At 41.8% G+C, this 24,879-nt stretch overlaps 1 protein-coding gene across 1 annotated transcript in view; it reads right to left on the reverse strand.

Moving 5' to 3' along the window:
- Positions 1-24,879, reverse strand: part of PLCH2 (phospholipase C eta 2) — a 68,651-nt gene that overhangs the window by 31,423 nt on the left and 12,349 nt on the right. The window contains exons 2-4 of the mRNA XM_061351674.1: positions 2,923-3,069; positions 2,320-2,563; positions 1,620-1,749 (exon numbers count right to left, since the gene is read on the reverse strand). Coding sequence (XP_061207658.1) covers positions 1,620-1,749; positions 2,320-2,563; positions 2,923-3,069 — 521 coding nt within the window. The remainder of the gene's footprint in view (positions 1-1,619; positions 1,750-2,319; positions 2,564-2,922; positions 3,070-24,879) is intronic.

A 24,879-nucleotide genomic window follows, 5' to 3' on the forward strand; every position in this document is an offset into this window, starting at 1 on the left:
TTTGCTCACCTTCATTGTGAACAACTTTAAGCACATTTAAGGCCACAACATTGAAAAATAAATAAATTAGACAAGCTTTTACCAAATCTTCATGTTTTTCACTGAATTTCCTTCACATACTTCCATGCATATGCACTGTATCAGCTGAGGAAAAACTCCCTTAACCATGGACAGCAGCATGAACAGCCTTCACAAAGCACTTCTGATCTGGCAAGCTGACATCCATTCAGTTACTTGCCCAAGACCGAAGTACTGCTCCAACTCTGTAATGTATTGTAATGCATCCCTAGGAATTGTTAAAGCCTTAGACAAATAGCCTCCTCTTCCCTTGTTCCAGGACTTGCATCCTACTTTAATTGTCAAGGAAACTTTCTTCAAGACCTACATCTAATCTACTCTATTATATCTTAGAATACTTGGTGTAGCTATTTCATTAAGAAAGAGATTTGATTTTTAATTTCAAGGCTGCTTACTATTCTAAGCTATCAAATAGCAATTGTATTTTCAGTTGAGGCCAGCTCAGTTTCAATTATGGACTGCATGTGGAAAAAAGAAACCTATTCTTCCTCTGTTAATAGCATTTCTAAAGCACCCCTATGTGTAGTAATGGTCGTTGATTACAAGCAGTAAAACCAGAACACAGCATACAGTAAGTGCAGGTTTTTTTCCCCAGGAAATACTTCCCCAGTCTCTTTTATCCAGTTTGCATCAAACCTAATGGCTCATCCTGGAAAGAGTCACTTTAATCTACTCATTTTAATGAGTTTTTAAATTCAGTTCTTCACTGAATTACTGAGCGTTCACAAGTTCAGTGTTTGCTGGTATGAAAGAAAAAGATAAAGAGAAAAACAAGTGATGAGCGAAGCCTTCGGATTTCTCTGGCTGTACATGCATGATTCCCAAAGAGATTTGAGCCCGGAATCTGTCCCAGAACTGAATTACTGAGAATACAGTGCATTCCCAGGCATGACTTTGCAAAAAACATGAACCAGTGCTGAGATGTCCCTGACTCAGGGTAGTGGAAAACTCAAGGCAGTTCCCTACGCTCAGAACTGTTGATTCAACTTCTGCTTAGGGTCTTCACACAACAGACTTTTGGGTTACAGAAGCACACACAACACATCTCTGTGGTTCAGCTGCCCAGTAAATTGGGTCAAGGTCAGCAGAATGCAATGTCATTCAAACAGCTGATAGCAGTGCAAAACCCATGACAGATACAGAAGTCTCCATGTTGGGTATTTTATAGGTGCCAGTTACTGGAGGATTCTAGGTACTTTATTAGGTAATATTTACTAGAGAGGAGGTGATCAGAGGAGGAAACGTGACTGAGATTCAGATCAAGAAGTTTAGCAAAGAAGCAATCTCTGTACTGTGTGTCTCAATGTTATGCAACACCAGAAGGTACCTGGCATAATGACTTTTGCTATGAATAACGTTTATCTATGATGTGTTTCTGGAGCTCTTTTCAATTTACCAAACGGACTATTGTAGTATCTTTCAGCAGAGTGGAAACAAAACAGCTGCTGAAGTATTTGCAATCTCTCCTATTAGATTCAATGTGAAATCTCCAGCAACTGAAACCTTGTTCTTTTAGAAACCAATACATTTTTATTTCTTACCTTAAACATTTGCTTGACTTTCTGTCGGGGTAGGTTCACATTTAGTTTGTGCATTAGCTGGAGCACTTCATTAATACTCAGACTGCCATCACCATTCTTATCTGCCTCATCAAATGTCTGCTTCAACCACATTGAACAGGAGTTAAGGAACAGCATGGAATAGTAACAGCTATTACTGATATAATAATAATAGTAAAGGATATTATGTATATATGATTTTTTCCATGTTAGGAAAGACTGGGTATTATACTGGGGATGAAAGAGAGTTTACAGTAATATATAATTCTACTCATGTTATTTCAGTAACAGTTTCTAGACTTGCTATGCTCAACATGCAACACATGCTATCAACCCGTACTATATAACACAGAAGAGCTAACTTCTGAGAGAGCTGCAAAGCTGCATCACACTTTGTCCTCTAGAACCAAGTGAAACAGGCACCTTTACACAGGGAATAACGGATGAAAGAATATACCTGAATGGTTTTCAGTTCACTCAAGTCATTCACCTCCAAATCTTGCCCAGAACAATCCTCTTCAAGGACTCCTCTGTCTCTGGAAACAGGGAATGTAATGGGAACTACTTTGAAGCTTTGAGCCTAGTGCTTACTTTCAATAAAACAAATACTTGAAGGAATCCCTATGCTATTGATAACTCTCCACCCCCAGGAATTACTCTCAGATAGTATTAAGAAGGATATTGGTCTCTGGTCCTTTGGCGCTTTGAGAGGCTGTCTTCATCACTGATCCCTGCCATCAGGTATTTCAGCCCTGTGATCCAGGTGCGTGCTTCCTCTCCGCTGGAAGATACCAGGTCGAGAGATTCCATATGGTCTCCATAGTAGATGCTGAAGCAGCAGTTGGGATCAAAACTGCCATCGGCATAGCGCTGAAAGATCTCTGACTGCTTCCCCTCGCAAACCTCCTGAATAGAGTCGATGGAAACTAGAATGACAAAAGCATGTAGTTCATCAATGAGTGTGGGCCAGCCCTTGGCCACAGGGTGTGTTTACCCTGTGGAGAAACCCTGCAGAGAAAGGGCCCAAACTAAACACTGCAAGGTCCTCAACTCACACAGGTTTGGCCTGCAACTCAGTACTACTACTACAGTATTGCAACCTGCAGAGCTGACAACAACCACTTCATCTTCAGAAAGTATTAATCATAAAATCATTTACTACCCTTTAAATTCAAATACAACATTCTTCTTGGTCACCTATCAATGAGCTAAATCCTTCATGGTTGCTTGGTTGTAGGAGGGCAAGACCCTAGGAGGAATCAGAAGCTCTGGGGTTGAAACTCACTTTTGGCTTTCTCATTCTTCCGAGAGGGTCTCCAGCGAATACACGACTTGTGCTCATCCAGGTAATAGAAGCGGACCAACCCTTTGGAACTGCCACGGAGTTTGATCATTTGGGTACCAGTTTGCATGGAACTCATACATCTTTCCACTGCAGAGAGAAATGAAGTGATATCAGTAAGTCAAACCATTAGCAACACACTTATTTGGGGGGATTTAGCTGAATGAGTAAGATCTACCTTCTGATCACACTCTAAATCAAGCTACTGTCAAGTATCAGTTATTAGAATAAGCACAAGGAAATTCAGACAATATTCCTAAATTGATTGGTAACACCTTAGTTGATTGGCAGTATTCCTGCAAAAGGAAACCAGATTTGGGCACTATGTCTGCACATGTATGTGCACTGAAACACGCACCCTGGCCTGTCTGTGTGACTGGAGGCTTAGAGCACTAGAGAGGGGCAGGAAAACCTGCAGGAAGAACTCAGTGGTACTTCTATCAAAGAGAAAAAGTAAACCTTTTTGTTCTGAGGTTTTTCACCGCATGGAAATGAGCAGAGCACGCTGATGGGAAGACAAGTCTAACTGCTACCTACCATTGTTCAGGTACCTGCTTTAAGGATTCATTTCTATACATCAAACAAAAACCCCTCAATCTTGCAATGAATCATGTTTTTGAAGAAATAGCTGCTAACTTCAGGCTGGAGTTTTCTTTGTGCTTACATAACATTTTGCACTTCAGTAGAACCTTTTTGCAAAATTCAGCTGAGGTTCAGCTCTCTTCTGATCTAATGAGTCGTCTCAATTTGCATCTGGACAAAACAGAGTCATGGAGAGCAGATGGATCTCTGTACTGCGGCAAAAAGCAGTGTCAGAGCAGAGCAGGAGAGAGGAGCAAAGAACACCCAGTCCTGCACTTGTGTTCTTAACAAAGTGACACTGGACTGACGCAGAGAAAAGGCTCAAAGTGATGCTTCACGGCTCATGGTAACATTTACAGTTTCTATGAAAAGTTTGAAAGCAATGATAAATAACAAAACTATGCAAATCAGAAATCCCTACAACTTGTCCTGCTACAGGAATAAAAAATAAGGGCCCAACTTCCTGTTTATTGTTAGAAAGATGTTCTAGTGCCTGTTAATTAACGATTCCTGGCTCAGCAGCATTATTGTCCTTTAGGAGTTTCTGGGTTTGATGTATATGTGTGAAGGAGTGGGAGTATTTCAGCATGTGGGGATGAAAAGAAGTTAGAAGGATTGAGTCACAGAGTATTTTTATACAGGGACCAGCTTTGTCAAAAGCTTCACGTCCCAGGTTCAGCACAGCTCCAGGTTATGCTGTACCACACTGACCCTCCCCAGCCTCTTTGGAGAAGTCAGGCTCAGCTCTGACCTGATAACAGACCCTGACAAAGATGCATCCTGACTGTGAGCTTCAAAACAACCCCTCTTCAAACACTGAGGAGAGAGAAAGAGATTTCAGAGGCTTATTTCTCTCCAGGGCCTCCAGAAGACACAACATGTTTGTTGAAAGCCCTCCAGCACACGTGCGCTGTAAGGGCAAGCTGTTCCCTTAAAATACCACCAAACCACAACAGCTTTCGCCCATGCAGACGAGGACTCCCACACTTATCCTGCACTCAGCACTGCCAATCCATTGAAGAGATAATACTTGCTACAGGTTTTAAAAGTCTCACTGGAAATGGTTTTGCAGCTATAAGTGGCTCATCAATAGGTAAAGCAAAGAACTGACTGGCTCCAAGTATTCCTGCCAGGAACATTATGAATCATAGAATGGTTTGTACATGGAATATCATAGACTCATAGAATGGTTTGGGTTGGAAGAAACCTTAAAGATCAATTTCAGTTTAGAGAGGAGGCATCAAATCCTTTTAAAAATGAATATGTAATAACAGCATACACAACATGTTCCCTCTATACAATCCATCCAGTAGAGTTGTGGGAATTCTGTTCAAATGAGAGGTCTTGAAATCAGAAGATATTCTGAAAATTCAGCTGATGCCTGTGCGCTCCGGGAATCTCCACAGCAGCTCATGGGACCGCTTAATAAGGGCTGCCAGAGTGCCACTTCTGACCCTGAAGACATCCACTCAAGTAAGGCTCTTATTACAAAGTTTTTACATTAATTGCTGGCTACAGCACCCTGAGTTTGTTCCTTGTCCTTTGAAAAAGAAAATGTCTGTGTAATTCTGCCAGCAATGGCAGGGATGGCATTTGCTGCACCTAGAAGATAATGTGAATAGGACAAAAAAGTGCTTACAAGGCAGCAGGCAATTCTGGCCAAGGCCACTGAGGGTTTCCTCACTGGACATGAGTGGCTCAGGAAGCCAGCTATTAAAATAGTTAATAGAAGAGGAAACATCTCATTTCTATAGCAAACTCCAGCCGGGTTTGTTGGGCTTAAAAGCAAGGCTGGTACAAAGCAAAAAGGGACGCTGCTCAGCTGGCTGGTGAAGCGTTAGAACTTTGCCATTCTGTATCACTATTTAGAAAACAGCCTCTCAAGAGTCCAGTGGCCTACTGTGGAAGAAGACATCAGAGATGCTTCTAAACACTCATTTCAGAGTGAAAACCACAAATACTGCCTGAAAAATCAGAAAGGTAAGAGGTGTACAAACCCTGGTAGACAGCAAGGCTTTCCTACTGATGGCACGGAGAGGGAGATTGATTCTGTCCCTGCAATAGAACATGTCTAAAGATCTGCACATGTCAAAGTGTACAGCTTTGCATTTGCTTTTCCAGAATAATGTAAAGAAATCAGTAATGGAATTATAACTGAGAAGTTCTTGAAGACCAAGAGAACTGCACGAGCAACCATGCAATATAATGTAGGACTACGGCTGTGGCTCAAGTTCTTCCTTCTTTTCTGACCCCCCACCCCCGCTGGGCAAAGCTGTCACTAAATAAGGGTTCAACACAACAGCTTTCAAGGTGATAGCATCACGCTCAGTGCAGTGGAAGGTATCCAGCCTGCATCTTACCAATATGGCCCATTTTCCATCTTGGAGAAGCTACAATGCTGCCACCAACCCAGAAAAACTCTTCAGCCAGACGGGACACTGAGAACTTATTCTGAAGCAAGGGACTGTTTGAGGCATCCATATCTGAGACAAAGAGCAGCTTCAGAACTGAATGTAAGCAAGCACCGATGGCCTTAGTAGATATCAAGATTCTTCAGGACACATTTTCAATGTAATAGCATAAAAATATTAGCAGGAAAGTCCAAGATAATTGGTGATTTCCAAAATCCAGTGGTATTTTCAGGTTGTTACACAGATGTTTCACAGTAAATTTAGGCCTTCTTCCAGATTTAGTCCAGATTTAGAATATTAAAATCCTAACAAGCTCCTTTTTATTCTCTAAGTGTCTATTTTTGAGGACTGGGGGGGTTTCAGTTCAGTATTTTCAAGAAGACACATGATGGCACATGAGGCAGTATGACAGGTAAATGAATCCATTTCTGGACAGAAAGGCTGCCCCATTATATCTTTTGCCCGTTGCTACTTTACCAGCTGCTGAGCATCCACCAAGACATCACACCAATTTACAGTTGTTGGCTTTTCCATGGCGCTTCCTCCTTCCAACAAAGTTGGTAGCACAATCCATTCCTCCCCCTGCGCTCCTAAGCCACCCTTGCCTTTCACTGTGAATCTGTTTGGGCACAGAAGCTCTTCAGTCTCTTTCCAGGTCCGAATAAAAGGAATCACATTTTCTTCTCTTACAGCTCTTCAAAATCTCCCTGTGTCAGTCTTCCCCTTCTCTCAGAAGGTTCTCCTCAGTATTTTAATAGACATGCCTGCTAAAAGACAGAATCTTTCTCTCTAGGCAGTAACAGCTAGATACGATGCAAACACAGCAACACATGTTTGCTTCAAATCCTAAATCCATCATACGCACTAATCCTAAAGCTGGGGTTCTGCCCTATCCAGTCAAGGGATTTAGGTGACATGTTACAGCCGTAGGGAAAAAAAAAAAAAGGAAGTTTAAAAAAAGTGCTTTCTTCTTCACCTCTGTTGGCAGCATCTTTCCATCTCTCAGCCCGTTTAGGAAGGTCTTTGCAAACTGACACAACCTTACAGAAGATGCTTGCTTAGGACACATCCAGGCAGCTACCCTGCACAGAACAAATGCTGCACACAGAGACCAGGAATGCAGTGGGTGCTCAAAATATGACAGAGATAAAAGCAGGTAAGGATTAATCTTTAAAAGGCTCTAAATCACTGCCTCATTCCATTTGAAATGCACCCATTAAACTACAAACACAGAAATCTGTCGTTTATGTTATCACAACACTTAATCTACATCAAGTTGCAAGCACAATATACAATTGCTCTTGCCATCTGTGATCCATACAGAGAGCCTAATATGCTTCTAGCTTGATGAGCTAAACACAAATTGCCCGTTTAAAAACACATTCATTAAGTGCTTCCTACTCCTCCTTTCAGTTTGAAAAAGCTTTTGAGTAGTTAATTCTAGAGGTGATTCACTCTCAGTGTTGCTTATTTCACCACCTCTGCCCAGAGTTCTTCTGTTAGGATGGACTCAGAATTTAACAGATTTTCCAAAGCAAACCCAGACTGGGTCTGTGCTAAGGGTCAGTGGTGGCAATAATGCTGCGTGCACTCTTGTCACATTCTGCTATTTATTCAAACACTTCAGGAATAGCCTTCCCCTGGTCCTAAGGCATCTTTCAAGAGTAATTTAGTGAGATGACTGCAAACTAATCGTCATCAGAGAAGGAACAACTTCTTCTGTAAAGAAACACATATTCATACAACAGAAAATTGCTCCACAGAAGGTAAGAACCCATTGAGTGTTGTTCTGAAAATCTTACTCCTTCTGTCTGATGAGGCAAGACCTAGCACAGGCCAGAACGAGACCTGAGAAACGTGAGCTTCATTGCCTGCTCTATGGCATGCTCTGGATTTCTTAGATACATCAGTAAACTTCTTTGTAGGTAATTTCCATGCTACAAAAAGAACATCTTATAGGGGAAGGATGACACTGTTGTACTTCATAAGGGAGGAGATAACACTAAACTTAAAGGCAACAGAGTTAAGGCAGAGTTTTGCAATAAACCAGAAGTATTGTGGTGGTTTAGCTCCCTTTTGTTTCCTCTTGCAACATTAATCAGGACAATTACTTGCAGTCTCCCAGGTTGTACATGCACCAAAATCTCAGCAGCTGGCACTCTGTGTGCTGGGCACCAAAGGCACTTCTTTTACAGTTCAAAAATGGATTCTGTGAAGACATCCTAGATTCTGCATTAACCATTTATGTGTTGTCAACCTGGGGATAAAGGGAAGGAGGAGAAAAAGAGTGAAACCTAACTCCTATTACAGCACTACCCAAGGTATTGTTTCACAGTTCAGAACCAGAATTCTGCATAAGGAGGACTCTGAATGTGGATTGGGTTTTATTTGAGGACAGAGAAATGTCAGTGATTTATAGCACCAGAAAAGAACTAGTTCAATGTTCAAGTTAGATCTGTAACCCAAATCCCACCCAGAGAAGATTAATTTAAGTCCTTTTACATGGCACTATCAATCTATCCTCCAGGCCTCCTAAGAAAATGATCACAGAATTGCTCCAAAAGCCCCTCTATTCCCTGATTGTGCTGGATAGTAAGTAACAGTGTGGGAAAGCAACAGGAAATAACAAAGGGTTAAATGTGACATAATCCCTCTCCCATCTCTTAAGCTACTGAGCTGAGTACTTAGGACATAAGCCTATTGAAATGGGTTTCTATTCTTGTCTCACTGGACATCCTCAGAAGAGCCTTGCTCACCTGACACAACATGCAGATTACACACTTCTTTCCATGGCACTTCAGAAACTTACTGTCCTCTGAGCGTAACAAAGGCTTTCCATGCCACAGAAAGCTTTTGAAAACAGCAATGTCTGAGTCTGCAGGCTGGCCCTGGCTCAGTAGAGCAGAACTCGCAACACTTGATGAACACTGCTAGAAAATGACAAGTCTGGAGAAGGAAGAAATTCACTTCAAGACTGGTGGAAAAGCCAGAGTCTACCATATGGAGAAAGAGCATCTTGCAGAGATACAGGAGCACACCATATATATGGTTTGGAAGATGGGAGAAAAAAGTACAAAAGGAAGATCCTACTGAGACCAATGGGTTTATCATTAATGCAATCTGCCGGGGGGAGTGACAGCCTTCCAATACACCTGCTTTACTGCTGAGGGAAGGAGAAAGCGTTAATAATTATTTCATACAGAGGGAAACAGCAGTAGCCCTCAGGAAAAGACAAAACTAAACATTTCAATGCAGGAAACTTTGCTATATGGGCCAGACTCTGCCTCCCCTTTGTCTTCTGCACATCAGGACTCAAGCAGAAGACGAAGCAAAGACCCAGAACCAGAGGTAGAAAAGGCTCGAGTGTTGCAAGAAGCTTGAGCAAGTCAGGTAACAGCATGCTACTGCTACAGCTAACTGCTACTCTGCAGCTCACTGCCAGTTGAAGATAGCACAGAAAATATCCCAGATATACTTTATAAACTGATTTTAGTTTAAAGTTCATATTTTGATTGCCACAGACATCAAATATTCCAGACCTCATACTGTAACTGACCTGTAAACCCACAAGGATTACACTTGTAACTTTACAGCTCTGAATTCCATGTATCCTCACATGAACACACTACAGACCTACTTTACCAGATTAACAAACTAACCTCATCACAGGGGCTGATTCTAAACCCCTTAGCAGCACATGGACATCTATTAACTTTAATACAGGTATCGCTATATCTGCCTTCCTACCCAGGGAAACCTTGCTCCTGATGGCTGTAGAATAAAAAGAAGTGATTGCCAACCCACTGCATGGGTCATAAAATAAAAGAAGGAAACAAAAGGTTCTAATGTCATCAGGCACACTGCTGTTGTAGGTACGCTTGCTCCCTCTCACTTTTATCCTCCTCATTGCACTTTTACCTGTAAACACCAGTCAAAAAGCCCTGGAAAACCAGCAGAAATTACAGGTACTGCCACATCTCTGATACCCCATAGAGCTTCCTATGAGTTATCAGGACTGTTACTGTCTTCTGAAGTACTAAATGCTGAGTTTTCCAAGGAAAATTAAAAAAGCAAAGAAACCTCACTGAAAGGCACATCACCAAATACATTTGCAGTACAGTAAAGGTTCAAAATCCAACATACATAAGCACGAACAGCAGGAGCACATAAAGCTTGACTTGATGAGCTAAAGTCATGCTGCTCATTCACTGCTTCTAAATGTGTGATTTATGCTTCTTCCCTTTCCCCCAGAAGTGCTGCTTCCTGAAGAGCTAAAGTAGCCTGATCTACACAGCAAGACCAGTTAGCTCAGCTTCAGTTTCTCCTCTGCTGGAACCATTTGCCTTCAGAGTCTCACATTGCTCTCTGTTCTTTTACTGCTGTGTGTCCATATGCAAGAGCTGTTTCTGGTATAAACTCTTACCAAAAAGAGGGAGATGGACAGTATGTCCTGAAGAGTGTTGTATTTTCTATCATTGTCTGACAACTAAAAACTTCTGCATTAGTTATATTGAGAATCCCCTCCCCCCCCCAAAATAAAATAAAATCACTTTTAGATGGTTTTGGTAACTCACATGGAAGGCAAAAATTCAGCTCCATGGAGAGCTACCACCAAATTGCCTGCACTCACTTCATGGGCTCAGAAGGGCCGGAGCACCGGCTGGGCCGCAGCATTATCCCAAATGCCTGTAAGCTGCCTTTTCCCTAATGCTAACACACCCGCACTCTGCTGACCTTTGGCATGGACCCTGCAGGGCTAGAGCCTACCACAGGCTGCGGGACCATCTGGGCAGCAACTCTAAGCACAGTAATCCACACTGGAGATTAGAGCCACACGTCTCGCCCATGGCGGTGGAAGCTGGGTTAGTAACTGGCTTCTGCTTCTCACCCCCATGCTCCAAACTCAGTGTTTTTACACTGGCTCCGAATATACTCAGGTTATTCAGTTTGACTGAAACACATCTGTCTTCAGTATGCACCAATCTACAAGGCCACTAATTCCACTGGGAGAAGCAGGAATGACTCTAACATTGCATGTCTCAGTGCACCCTCTCAATACTGGAATTCCCAGCAGGTAAGCCCCCAAGACAGCTGCTTTAGCTCAGCAACCACACACAGGAATGTTTCCAGGGCTTTCCAAAACTGTTGAGAAAGTTACATTATTAAAATGAACAGACCCTGAAATCCCTTAAATTACTTTATTCCGCAAAGGAATATTTGTGGAACTGGGATCCATTAGCAGCGACAGCACAAATGTAACTCCAACAATTAGTCTGCCTCCTTCCACAATGCCGAGTTCTCCTGAGCTCCTCTGAAACAAATAAGGCAATTATTTTAATTAAGTGAGAATTGGCTCTGTGTTTTGAGCCCTGGAGTAGGTTTTGCTTAAGGAAGACTGTGTCTTTAATGAACACAACAAGATTTGTGTGTCAAGCCTTCTCAGTGAAACTGTAGGAATATTATTAACCCTTTTCCACTTCAGAGGTGTACCATCTTGGAGATGTTTCTATAGTTTCTGCCTTCAGTGATTAAAACATAACAACAGTAGCTAACTCCCAACCTCTGCTACGAATTCTGATGCTGGTTTTGGCAAAGGAAATTCCATTTCCAAGATACCTACAGTAAAAAGGAATTCAAGCTATTTGAAACTTTTTCCTTGCAAAGCTGTAGTAATGCAATTTTGTTGACTGTAGAAAATGTCAGCATAAAATAAAGACTTTAAGACTCTAAATGTAGCTCTAAGGTCACCTTGTTTCCAACCTCTGACTTGCGTAAGAAAATGTCCCTACACACTTAATTGAAGTAAGATTGTAAACTCTTTAAATATAAAGATCTTTCAGCACTTTGCCATCTGTTCAGTGACACGGGTTATAAAAACTGACAGGGAGATTAAGGCAGGTTGGGAGGGAAGAAATCCGTCAGTATGATTGAATGCCTTCTATGAAAACACCTCTCAAATTCAAAAATCTGCAGCAAAACAAGACACTGAGAGACACTGAGAAGAGTCATCTTCTGCTCCTGAAATGCATCACCACAAATTGATTTTAACTCACAACTCTGCTTCCATATTTGGGGTGAATTCTGGTACATCCTACCTGTAACAGACTCAGAACTCTTCTGGACCTTCTTTTTGTGCCATGTACAATTTAAAATATGTGAGAGGCTTCTTATTTCTTCACAAATACACCAAATACATACAGCTTCATGAAAAGGGGACCTGAGCCACACTGCCTCCAGGAATAACCCAGTGTCTGCCTTCCCAGTTACACAGCTAGTGCAGGCTACTGAGTGGAATCCACAGCAGGGTCAGTGACTGCAAGCCTCTGCAGCTTATTGCTTCATTTTTTTCAAGTCTTGGATGCAATATAGCTGGGGTAAAAGCCCAGGAAGTAAAGTAATTGCTTCTGGGCTCCTAGAGGAAAACTATTTCCATCTCAATACGGTCTCCAATATCCACCTCAGTTTGAAACAAAGTCTGACCGATTCACTTCCCCCAGGGTTTAGAGCCAGAAGACAAGCAGGGATTTGAGGGCTGCTAAGAGGCTCAGCTTGCTGGCTGCACTGTGAAACAGGCTCTCTGGAAAATATTGTACAGAGATCCACATCTAACAGTGCTTCTAGACAGAGCTCATCCACATTCCTTCTGTCAGGCCACATCACACCATAGAATTTAGTTGCTCTCTGCCTCATTCATGCCTTTAGACCTGCAGAGGCCAATCCTGATGATCCGTCCTTCTGTAATTCCCTAAACCAGGAAAGCTTTCCCTTTTAGCTGAACCAAAGTCACATTCATCAAACAAATTATTCTACCTAGGGAGAGAAGGTATATGAATTAAAGACTCCACATGGGAAGTGTCAGGTTTCAGTTGTGCTCTCAGCATCGACACAGAATTTTCTTTGCAGTTTTCTCTTTTTGACTCAAGCTGAAGATGAGGCATCTTTAACCATCTGTAACTGAAGGCAGAACAGCAAAAATGGGTGTGCAACTGTAGTAACATGGCAAAATCAATAGGCACGAAGCTGGAGAAACAGAATAACTGTGTATGGATTTTTCTTTGGTGACCTACATTTCAAGAATAATCACTGTGATTATATCAGCTCCTCAGCAGAAGACTTTTAAAGAACCCTTGCACATAGTGAAACAGAAATAGCATCCAAGAAGGTGGATCATACCTGCTTAAAGCAGTTTAATTATGAGCCATGTTAGTATTGGGACCTTAAAAGCAAATTCTGGTTCCTGTTTTCTGCCTTTTGCTTTCAATTCATCAGAACGCTCACAGCAACAAGAGGACAAAGCAACTAATTTTGATAGAAAACCTCAAAAACTATAACCGGAAAGCAAAACCATAATCCATCAACAGACTCCAGAACAGGGACCTTTACAAGCTGATCCTCAGAGGAGCAATTATTTCACAACTAAAATCCTTCTGGAATTCAGATAGAAAGAACTGTGGGGACATATTCGAAGGAAACACCAACTGCCAGTTGCTGAGTATAAAAACCAGCATCAAATGCATCATCTCTTCTTCCTCATTTAAGTCCCACCTGCATCACACCAGCATAACACAAGGACAGGGCAACAACTCTGACTGAATTGAGACAAAAGCCATGTCATTACTGATGCTTATGATGGTTTCCACCATCACCCTGCAGTGGGGTTTGGAGCTGCTGTTGCTATAGGACAATACAGAATTGGTTAAAGTAAAATAAAGCCATACTGTGGTGGTAGTGGCCATGAAAACAGCTGTTTCAGGGAACTTATTTTGCTACAGTTTCCATGCCTGTAAAAATAAAGGATCCATCTTGATTTATGCTTTATGTTGCTCTCACCATGATGTTTGACCTGAGAAGACCTTGCAAGATGCCACAACTGCCAGATGTAAAAATTAACGTGAAGCACATCAAGAAATAAACAGCACTGTGCTGTAGGTTCCAGACCTATGCTTGCCAAGCACCCCATCTCCATCATCATGCCCTAACAAGGACTTCTGCTCTCCTACATCTTACTGAAGATAAAACCTGCTTTTATGTGTATACCAAGGACAATGCAATTTCTCAACTAAGAAATCAATTTACAATTTCAAAAGTAGACAAGGATTCACAACAGCTTGGTGTACCTTTAAAGAAGTGGTGTGTTCTTCCTTGTAGAAGGTTTCCTTTCATATGATGAAGGTCTCTAACTAGTTGGATTAAAAAACCCAAACAAACCACAGCAAGAAGAAGATAGTTATGCATAGAATATTGTATGCAATTTTTCTTCTAAGCAGTTCCTGTGAAATGAACCAATTCCTGCAACACAAATATGTGTTCAACAGCAGTCCATTGAGATATGCTCTTGTCATTGACCAAATTAAATACTCCTTTAATTTCTGGTGCAGCGCTCATTTCCATTGCGCACTTGTTTCTCCCTCATACAGATAAATGTAAATGAAGAGGAAAATTTAATCCTACGTTCAAGAAACCCTGTGCAGAATTCCCAATGAAGTTATTTATACTGAAAGTTCTGGGGGTTTCTGCTGATCAGAAATAAAAATGTCATTTATTTATCTACTTAATATTTCTGGTATTGCTATGGAACCAAATAAAAAATGATCTTTGCTTGATAAATTCAACTGAGAAATGCAGCTGGGAACATTAGTTTGGGGTAAGAAATAGAAAAGCTGTTTCTGAAGGCATTATTTTTGGCAATCTCCTTCCTCAGTTCAACTAACGGGATGCTGCATGGCAGACTGTAGCATTTCAATCACCTTCAAAATAATCATTCTGCTGTAACAGGGTGATGGGTCTGAGTGAGCAGCATTTCACCATGTCTGACTTCCACTGGATTTTGCATCTTTTAATCTGTAATATCAGTAATACCTCATACACTCATCATCAATGACTGAACACATCAGAAAACAGGCAAAGGTGATTCTTTGAATCAGAACAACTTCTGACAGGAGAGGAGAATGACTGGCAGCCCAGTTTTCTCCAGCACACTGAATTTGTGAACTTTCCCATTTTGATTTTCACTCAGCTTCACATCAATAGCACTGATCTTTATTACACCATATGAAGACTCCTAGAGGTACTCATATACTCTGGAATTACCAGCTTTGGTGTGTTACCACTGTTTTTACACCTGAGAGGAGGATCACATTGATGTCTAATGCTACAGGTGACAGCAAGAAGGTGGTCACCATTTAAAAACAAACTTCATTCCACTGATGTGCCTGTAGCTTCAGCTCCTGGAACCTCCAATCTTTTAAGTTACCCCGTTTGTTTTCAAGGTGCTTCCATGAGCTGGCTTAGAACGACACCATCTGGCAGAAACACTGTGGTGGTGAGCATCCTTCAATCTCAGCCTGGAACAAGGACAATAACTGCTACATTCAGATTCTCAAGTGAGAGCCCCCTCTCCTCCCCCTCAATTTTTAGAAGTTGGAAGCTGAACCTAGTAATAAGAAGTCAAAAGGACTTTGGGTGACAGAATTCCTGCTCTGTCATACCTTCCTTGGGGATCTTGTCTGTCTAAAGTACAAACAAACCCACAATGGTACATCAGGATTCAGAGAACAATGATTAGATGAGGAATACTTGGGCTGTCCCATCATGACATATTTAAAACCAGAATATTTTGGGTTTCCATCCTGGAACACCTCTGTTACAACATGCAATCAATGAAGTATGTTAAAAGAAAAGGTTTCAAACTGTACCATTTCAGTCAACTGAACCAAAAACTTGGGGATTTACAGCTTATGAAGGCATAAGAAAATCACCTTTTTTTTCCTTAGAACAACTCTTGCACATAGGAAACAGTTTCTCACCATTTTCTCTATTTAGCATCTTCTTAAATTAAATCTCTACACTCTATGCACAACATGGCACAGGTCAATTAACTCTCACGCCAAGTTCTAAAATATGTTTCAAGTTTTGTACTGTTTAAATAAATATTGGCAATGCCTAAATGCATCCCATCATTTCCGCTTCATCCTTAAAACTCTCAAAGGAAAGCATTGGTTAATGTTTTCCTATTCTTCTGATGAAGACTGAGACTCTTTCATTATTTACCTGACTTCCTTACATAGTTCTCACAATCTTTAAATCTGTCACAGACTAGAATCCATATTCTTGGATTTGATCTTATTTTTGTTGAGAAAGAATATCATTACCAGAATGGTCGCAAAATACAGAAAAAAATCCCAACATTCTATTTCCATTTACAACATATTTTTCTATGTGATGTTCTATGGACATCCTCTTTTTTGCATCTAATTCTGCTCTATGATGAGACTCTTCCAAGTCACTTTGCTCTAATTTTCACATCCATATTCTTCCTCAGTTACTGAACAGTATTTGCTGCAGTGATCAGTGACACACAGGTACCCACACTTGCCTGCATTACCTTTTCTTACTTTCTCAGCGAAGAGCATTGCTTTAGCTTAATTTTGGTATGCTCATAATAATAACAAGGAAGAGTCAAAGGCAGTTAATGGACACCAGGTTTGTTTCTAACACCTAGATCCAAGCATGTTTCTATTTTGATAAAGTTTTATTCTAGATACGATTTTTACAACCAGTGTTACAAAGAAATGTGACCTTTAATAAGCGCATCCTTCAAAAGCTATGGCAAGATACTCACGAATGTGAGAATAAGTAATCCTATTAATTGCAAATACAGGGAATCGGCCTGCTTGCCCAAAGAGATGAAGGTGTTAGACCGGTATCCAGTGAACCCAGAGCAGCTACTTGAACACACAGAAGTCACACTTCTTTACCTGTTGCGTAACTATGGTAAAACCAGATGCCTAGCAGGCATAAAGCACACAATGCAGAGACACGCAACTGGGCATTTTATTTGATTGAAATATATCACAGGTAAGGGTTTCTCTCTCTGTGCTTTTCCCAAACAAATCAATAAGAGGTAAGACTTCGAAAAAAATAAACCCTGCGGTTTGAATGAATATGATTTCTTAAGAAGCTGTCAGTGCAGCTCAGCCTCCAAGTTCAAACTGCAGGAAACTGCATCACAGTTTTAACAGCTTGAGGCAGCAGCTCTCAGCCAGGACGGAATCCATCCCTCAGAGAACTCGCTGCGCACTCTTGTTTGATGGGTATAAAGAAACAATATCTAATTAGAAGCAAATCACCTAGTTTAAGAAATGAAAACAATACAGCTGACTCACAACAGTGCTGGAGTCTCTTTTCTCCAATCTAATGTGGGTAGCAGAAGGTCTATGGCTAAAAATAGAAAGCCTGTCTTTTTGGTCACAGTTAGCTTCTTCAGCGAGCAGAAAAGGGACCAGAATATCACTGGTGCACTCCTGCTGTGCACTCCTCATGCAGGGAGAAGCAGCCATTAGACACATGTATTATTTAAGGTTTGGTGCTAACGGGAGGCAAAGGCTGCCTTAAGAAGCTGCTAGATCTGTGTTTGAAACATTTAAGTTTCATAACAGAGAACAAGTGCCCAAGAAACCTCTGTAAACTCTACTTTCCTCCATAGCAAAACTAGTTTCCCTCAAAAAGGTGGTTAAAATAAACATTTCCCTTACCTTTATCTGGGCTGAGGCATTTAATGGTGCTTGCATCATCCATATTCCAGTGAGAGAATCAAGTGGACAAAACATCAGAGGAAGCAGCAAAAACCGTATGTACATCACTGGTATTTCCAAAGACTCTTTCAAATAATGAGAAAAATACCATTGCACGGAGGTCTCTAATGTAACAGAGGGTTCCTGAGGATGCTTGCAGCTTCTGCTCTGAGCAGGCTCATTTTTTCCCTCTGTACTGTAGGGTAAGAGGAGCTGCTGACAGGTATAGACCAGCACAGGAGCTCAATGAGTTACCAGCCTTTCACTGCAACCCAAGTGTTCAGTCACCTGGGATAATTGTTTCTTAACTCTTTGTTTCCCCACTCTCAGACAGGACATATGGATGTCTTTTGCTTCACTCCTTCAAAAAAGATTGGGAGGAAAACTTGTGGGTGTTAGGAAATAAGTACAAAAGATAATTCACTTTTAACTCCTCTGGGATGTATTTCATTCAGGAGCAACAAATATCAATAGGGTGTTACTTCATTTAAGAAGGAAAAACACTTCTTTGTTATTTTACTGCCTCCCCTGTGTCCATACAGCATCCTACATACTGTTAAGGTATCCTCGCGTACTTGCTTGACTGAGAAAGTGAGTCTACGATTACTGATTAAAATAGACAAGCTGTTCTCTTTGGACTCTTGACTGATTCTTTTTTTTGGCAAAGACCACATATTTCCCTCCTTTTTAACTTGCAAGGAAATATTAATGGAAAATTGCTAGCCAACAATGCACATTATAGTATGCTGTGTCCCAGAACACAATGCACAGGAAGGCAGATGCAGAGCTTGGAGGTCTGCTTACATTCTGGAGAAGAATTTCAGCATCTTTATATGATGATGCTGCCCCAAAGTTCCAGTCAGGAGAAGTTCCTGCCTGTCTACATGCCACTGAAATACACAGGATAAGGCGATTTGTACTTTGAGAGCTTGAAATCTAAATAAATAGGATTGATAAATGAATGGAAAGTCTCTCCTTTAGAAAAGGAAAACTGATGCATGGAGGCAGGACAATGAGGATGACAGTATCCTGCCCCAAACACAAGGTATATCTGCCACAGAACCCCTCAGGCATTCACCCCACACAGATTTAGCAGGCACCGCTGCTCTTGATCCTCTCCCACCACATCTGCAGCAAATGAAGTCAATCCATTTGCATGTTTGACATTGGTTTGCTGCCTTATAATGCCTCATTGCAATCTCAGCCTCCTTAAGCATGGACGTGAGGTGCTGGCTAATGCTCACGATTACTTTTCTCCCACCCCATTTAGACTTTCCAAGTTAGAAATGTTGACTCTCATTCATAGCTTCAGTTGTTACAGCTGGATTGTCCTGCTGTTTTCATTCCACATCATCTCTGCATTTTAGGCATCAGTCAATGTTCCAGACAGAGCGAGACCTTTGCAAGACCTGACACACCCCCCCTGCAATTTTCCTTCAGGCCTGAACCCCACTGTCCCTGCCCCTAAGGAACAATTTTATGGTTTGGCTCAAGTCTGTTTTCAGCAAATCATCCTGTTTGCTTCCTCCTTTCCAACGCTACCTGTGTCCCCTGGGATACCAGCTCCTGAGCAACCAGTTCAGGAGCACTTGTTCCAGGAGCCTCCTGGGGCATCCTGTATTTACACATCACATTTGGGTTATTCCTATTGCATCCACTGCATTTTTAATATATGCTTATCAGGGCAAATACTCATATCAGATATCAATACTGTTATCAGAAAGTCTCTTTATAAAATTACTTTTCAGATTGCATTTTTGTTTCTCCTGAAATAAATCTTGGACTCAGAGGACCAACAAGCCCTTCTCTTAACAGTGACAACTGCTCAACAACATTATCCTGCAGTGCAGTTAACAGAATGTTCCAGGTTTATCCTAAAAGTTGCTGGCATTTCTGTGCCACTGTTCTTACCCGCTGTAGACAAGTACAGGTTATCAGCAAATCCCTGTCCTGCATCCTAAGGGAGCAGAAGGGCACGTGCTGAAGCCCAGAAAATGTTTCCAAGACAACTTCTGTGGGGAATACAGGGCCAGGAAGCTGTCTCACCACAGGCTAGGCTCAGTGCATCACCTTGAGCCAAACCTCCCGGTCAACACCATCTATTCCTCACACCTTGACCAAGACACAGAGCAAATGAAAAGATAACAGTCTGGCAAGCACAATGCTAGCATGGAACATATCTACACCATTGGCAGGTCCATACTGGACGAAGCAGAGGATGCCCCAATTCCTTCATTCTCCATTCCAAGCAATCCAGTCCTATTATCCAGAGCAGAAGAGTGACTTGTGCTGTGCTGCTATCAGATCCCAAAGATTTAAGTCCTAAGAAGGGGCTGAAAGGGGAATTCTCTCAGTCCCTACTTCCCCAAGGATGCACTAAAGCACAATGCATTGCTGCTTTCCTCTCATGGAAAGCCATCGAACTCCACACCAGATAGTTCTCTATCTCATAATTCATGGCACCACTTCAAGACCTTCTATAAATCAACTTCAACACATGTGGGTGTCTGTTCTTAAGTTTTTGTTCCCATAGCTACCGATGTTCTTTACCACAGGAGAAAGCAGCAGGTGGCCAGACACAGAACAACATCACCAATCTTTATGGCATGAGGAGCTGGCAAGTTTCAAATTCAGGTTTTACCACCAAATGTTTACACACCATTAGCAGGACTGACACAACCAGATCAGCAGATACAGGATCCTTCCACACCTTTGTTGCTCAGTCTACAGTAAATTCAACAACATCCTGTGAGATGATGACTTTCCAGCCTTGCACCCAAAGATGCCATGGGGCTGCATCATCTAGGGCAGAAATACAATTGCCTCCTTGTTGTTGTACTTTGAAATACTCCCCAGATCCCTTTGATGCCTTTACATGAGCTTTCTGCAGAGAGAAGGTAAAGAAGGCAGCACACAGTGTAGCAAGGAGAGTTCTTGTGATAAACCTGTCTGTGAGGGATAAAACCAGTAAAAACAAACACCGACAGTCTGTTCAACCAAAACAGCAATTTACTTGAAGGCTCCTATCAGAACCAGCCCAGCTTGCAAGGCAATACCTTTTCCATTTTCAACTGAAATAGGGGAGAAAAGGCACTAACATTTTTCTGGCATTAAATGTGCTGCAAATAACAACGTGATGCTTTGCATTAATGTTCAGTGCTTTGCATTAACATCTTTTGTGACTTTTCGTACGATAAATTAAGATGCTGTGATTTTGTGTGCCATTATCTTTTGCTTTAAGGTAGATGAACAAAGCTACTGCTGTTCATATGCCCAGTGCCTACAGCCTCACTTACTGTCATGTTAGCACCTTCTGTGCAGTACTGTGCTACACCCAGGTCTAATGTGACATGTAAAAGCTTCATAAAACTTCACTGAAAATTTCCAAGAGTTAGGAACATACCACAGCCTGATTTCATAAATGGAATACTAGAGGCCCAGAGATTACACCTCTTGCCCCAAAATCCCAGAATCCAACAGGATTTTCTGAGAATGGGCTCTGCCTCAAGTTCTGATTCACTTAGAACTGAGTGAGCAGGAAGTAGAATATGGATCCCCTCAGTCCCATTTCATACAACCCCAAAACTATCATCTCCTCAGTCCCATTTCAGCACAGAAAACAAAATCACTTTTCCCTTCTGCAGGTACAACAGGGCAAATTCTCTTCAGCAGGCAGCTGAGCCACGAAGCGCTGCAAACCACAGTGAGCCAGTCTCAATTAGCAATAGAACACAGCGTATGTTTGCATATAGAAAAAGCAGCTGCGTTGCACTCTGCTCCCCTGCTCCAAACAGACTGAAAGAGATAGATGCATTGCTCTGCGTAAGCACCAAGTAGCTGAAGCATTCATGCTTTGTTAAACTTTCTAGACACTTGAGGGTGTTTGAAATTATGATGCATGTTCAATTTCAGCAGATTTATTAGCCACGTGCCATGAATGTAATGAACACTGCACTGCCTCACATTCCCTGCTTACAAAAGCGCAAGTTTCCTCAACAGAAAACATGTGTCCTCTGGAGGTCTAACAGAAAACCTTTAGTAACACAGATACTCTGAAGTAACAATTAATGCCTAATTTTAAATGTTTTCCTATAGTTTTATTTATGCCCACACAGCTTCAAGTGCCCATAAGAGCACTTACAACAAAGCAAGCTTCCAAAGGTGCTGGGCATTTGTGAGCCAAAGGGAACTTTGGGTACTTTGCACTGGACACTCTTAAATAAATTCAGTTTCATCATGACAATTCTAGCTCAGATCAGTCGATCAGCTGCCAGAACGAGAACCAAACACTTTTCATTGTAAGGCCTCGTATTTAGATAGCTGCAGCTCCAATGCAGCTGGGTTTGGAGAAATACTCACAAAACTTTCTCTTCACACACCAGTCTGAAGCAGAGGATGAAGATGCAGCTGCACAAGGAAACCAGTAGAGAATGTGGAAATTAGGGTTCCCCCAACTGCACTAACTTGGACTCTGGATGTTTACTAAGATGCAGTAACACACCTTTTTGGACTGTAAAAAGACACTTTAAAACAGAAGTTATTCTCATGTGCTTTGTGTTTTGTAATCTATAATAAACTCCCTCAGATACTATGTGGAGAAGGGTGCAATTTCCATATATATAGCTCAAGACCCAAAATGAGATATCTAAACCCTAGCTGAAAATTCAGGGCTTGTTTCTTTACTTCCAAGTGCTGCTCTTATGCAATGCTTTAATTTAGACTACCCTGAGTACTGGTGCAGAATTAATCAGGTCAGTGAAAGGAGGCTGTAGCCCTCCGTACTACACCTTTACCTACCCCTCTGCACTGACGGTTCAGTTGTTACTCTTCTATTTTTAAACTGGTTTTAAGCTCAGGACCCACAGGCAGGGGACAAGCCCATCCCCAAGATGCCACTGACAAGAGGCCAGCACCCTCAGCTCTTGAGGTTATTCCCCTCGTTCCCACAGCCTGTTTACTGGATTGTTAAGCATCCTGGCAGCAAATGGAAGGGGGTGGGGAAGGAGACGAGCTGCCACATTTCTAAAATTAGCATCTTCTGTCTCTGGGAAGCCTGTGGAGATTTAAAAAATTAGGTTTCTCTGCAAGATGCAGAGATGTGGAATTTCAGCTGTGTAACACAGCTCCATCCTGCAGCTCCGCTGCGTTCCAGACAGCTACAGCTCTCCTTCCGTTTCCCCCCGCTCCCGGCTGTCAGTCAGAGGCTGCCACCACAAAATACCAGCTCCATTTTATTATAGAAAGTAATTGCATTCGTTTGCCCTGTCAGCCATAAGCAGCTCCATGACATCTTCCACATGAGCTTGCCTATAACCTCGCAGGCTCACTCTTCCACAGGTCACTCCTGCTGTGCTGGTGGGAAGGCATTGTGAGGATGCCAATTCCCTCCTCAGGGTGGTTGTCTCCCCTCAGCTGTAATTTTCTGGTGCTCAGGCACCAGGCAATGCCCTGCTCAGAGAATATATTTTGTCCTCCTTCAGTATTTAAAAGGCAAACCCCGATAACAGAAGATGCTATTAACTGCTGTAGCACATAGCCTATGCATAGACAGATATAGTCATCACTGTACTAATTCTATTTCCAGAGTAAAATTAGACAGCAACATGTTTTTAACACACATACTCTCATCAAACAATTAAAAGTGGCAATATTTTAATCTTTGTTGTTTATTAATAGAACCCTGCACTAAAAAAACCCTGATTGTGCCTCAGCTCCTGTCAGTCAGACTCGCGCTACCGGTACCATTTGCTCTACAAAAATACCAGATATAGAAATAGACCTGTGCTGCAGCTCCTAACTCTGAGCGCTGCTTCTCACAGATGGGCTGAAACTTGGAAATGGAAGAGACTCAGGAATGAAGCTCAGGTTCCTTTCCAAGAATCAGTAAGCACGCCAAAGCCAGACTGTGGTTCACCTCCTGAAAGGGACCAAAGGCTCAGCCATGAAACAACGCAGGCCAGCACAGGCAGATGTAAGACACGGGCCTGGACATTTTTGTTCCAAAATTCCCTTTTTTAAAGCAATTATATTTATTCTGCTCCAGTTACAAGTCTCAGTTCATACCTTGTAACAACTATATTTGCTTATGTCATCTCACACCACTTCTTTCACATACCCGAAAACAGTGGACAGCAGATAGAGCAGAGAATTGTGAAACTGGGCAGGTTAACATGAATTATAATGCAAATAAATAATACATGTGCTTTGGATCAAAGTGGTTTTTGTTTCATCAAAATAGTTACTGACTTAAAAAGCACATGAAAGTAGTATCTAGTATGTATTACATATATATACACGAGCTTAAATGAGATGAGAGGTTTCAAAACAACCAAAACATACGCACACTTTGCTCTCAAACTGAACAAACAGATTTCTTTGAGCATTTTTAATCTTGCAGGAAAAACAGACCAAAAGATATTCAACTTGACAAAACATTTCACATCTGGGGAAGCTCCATAGAGCCCAGTAAGTGATTTCATTCAGCATTTCCAATTTAGATGTTCACTATAAAATTCTTCTGGAGCTGCTCTGAGTCTTGAAGTTAAAACATGGTCTTTTCAAGTACTTCCTGATGGGAAGACAGAAATATCTGCATACACCCGAACCAAGATCCAACAGAGCTAATAGGAGGGTTCCACAGACACAAGTTTAGGCTTTGTCACACCCCATGCATTCAGGCTGCCTCCCAGATGTCACAGAGATGCTGCAACTCATAGTCTGACACAGGAGCTTGCTGCAAATTAAGCCTCTACATACATATTTGCACGTATCACTGCTAAATTAACTCCCATAGCCCCCTTTAGCTATTTCCTGCTAATTAAATGAAAGCAGAATTCCATTTACTTTAGTGGGCAGCCTGAGCACCCAAACCCAGCCTGCACGCAGCAGCTTCACTGTTCTGAGTGACATCCCGTATCTACTTTGTTTGCTCCCACCTCCCAGGCACAGCCCTTCGAAGTTCCCAGGATCAGCCCCTGTTACTAAAAGCTCAGCTTAAGGTGACCAATGTCCCATGCATGAAAAAGCCTTTCTCTTTCTTTCAGGAACCTGCAGTCCTTAACACACCAGCGTGTTCAGCCTGTCCTCACTTCCACAGGCTATGGCTTGCTCATCCTTGGTAATCAATTATGAATGCCCCCCCATTCACATCTGTTACTCAAATCACTAGCTAAATAATGTATGAGTAAGTGAAGAGACTCCTCTGAGGGGACAGAACTGCAGGGAACTAAACTTTGAATTGTGTGCTCCAGCAGCAAGCATCAAAGCTTTACTATCAGGTTTGTCCTCAGCTGGGCTTTATTTTTTAACAGGGTTGGAACTAACCTCTTATATGA

The sequence above is a fragment of the Neopsephotus bourkii genome, unplaced genomic scaffold (genome assembly GCF_033783945.1).
Source record: "Neopsephotus bourkii isolate Nb327-2 ecotype Australia unplaced genomic scaffold, CSIRO-AGI_Nbou_v1 NB_593, whole genome shotgun sequence".
Lineage (NCBI taxonomy): Eukaryota > Metazoa > Chordata > Aves > Psittaciformes > Psittacidae > Neopsephotus > Neopsephotus bourkii.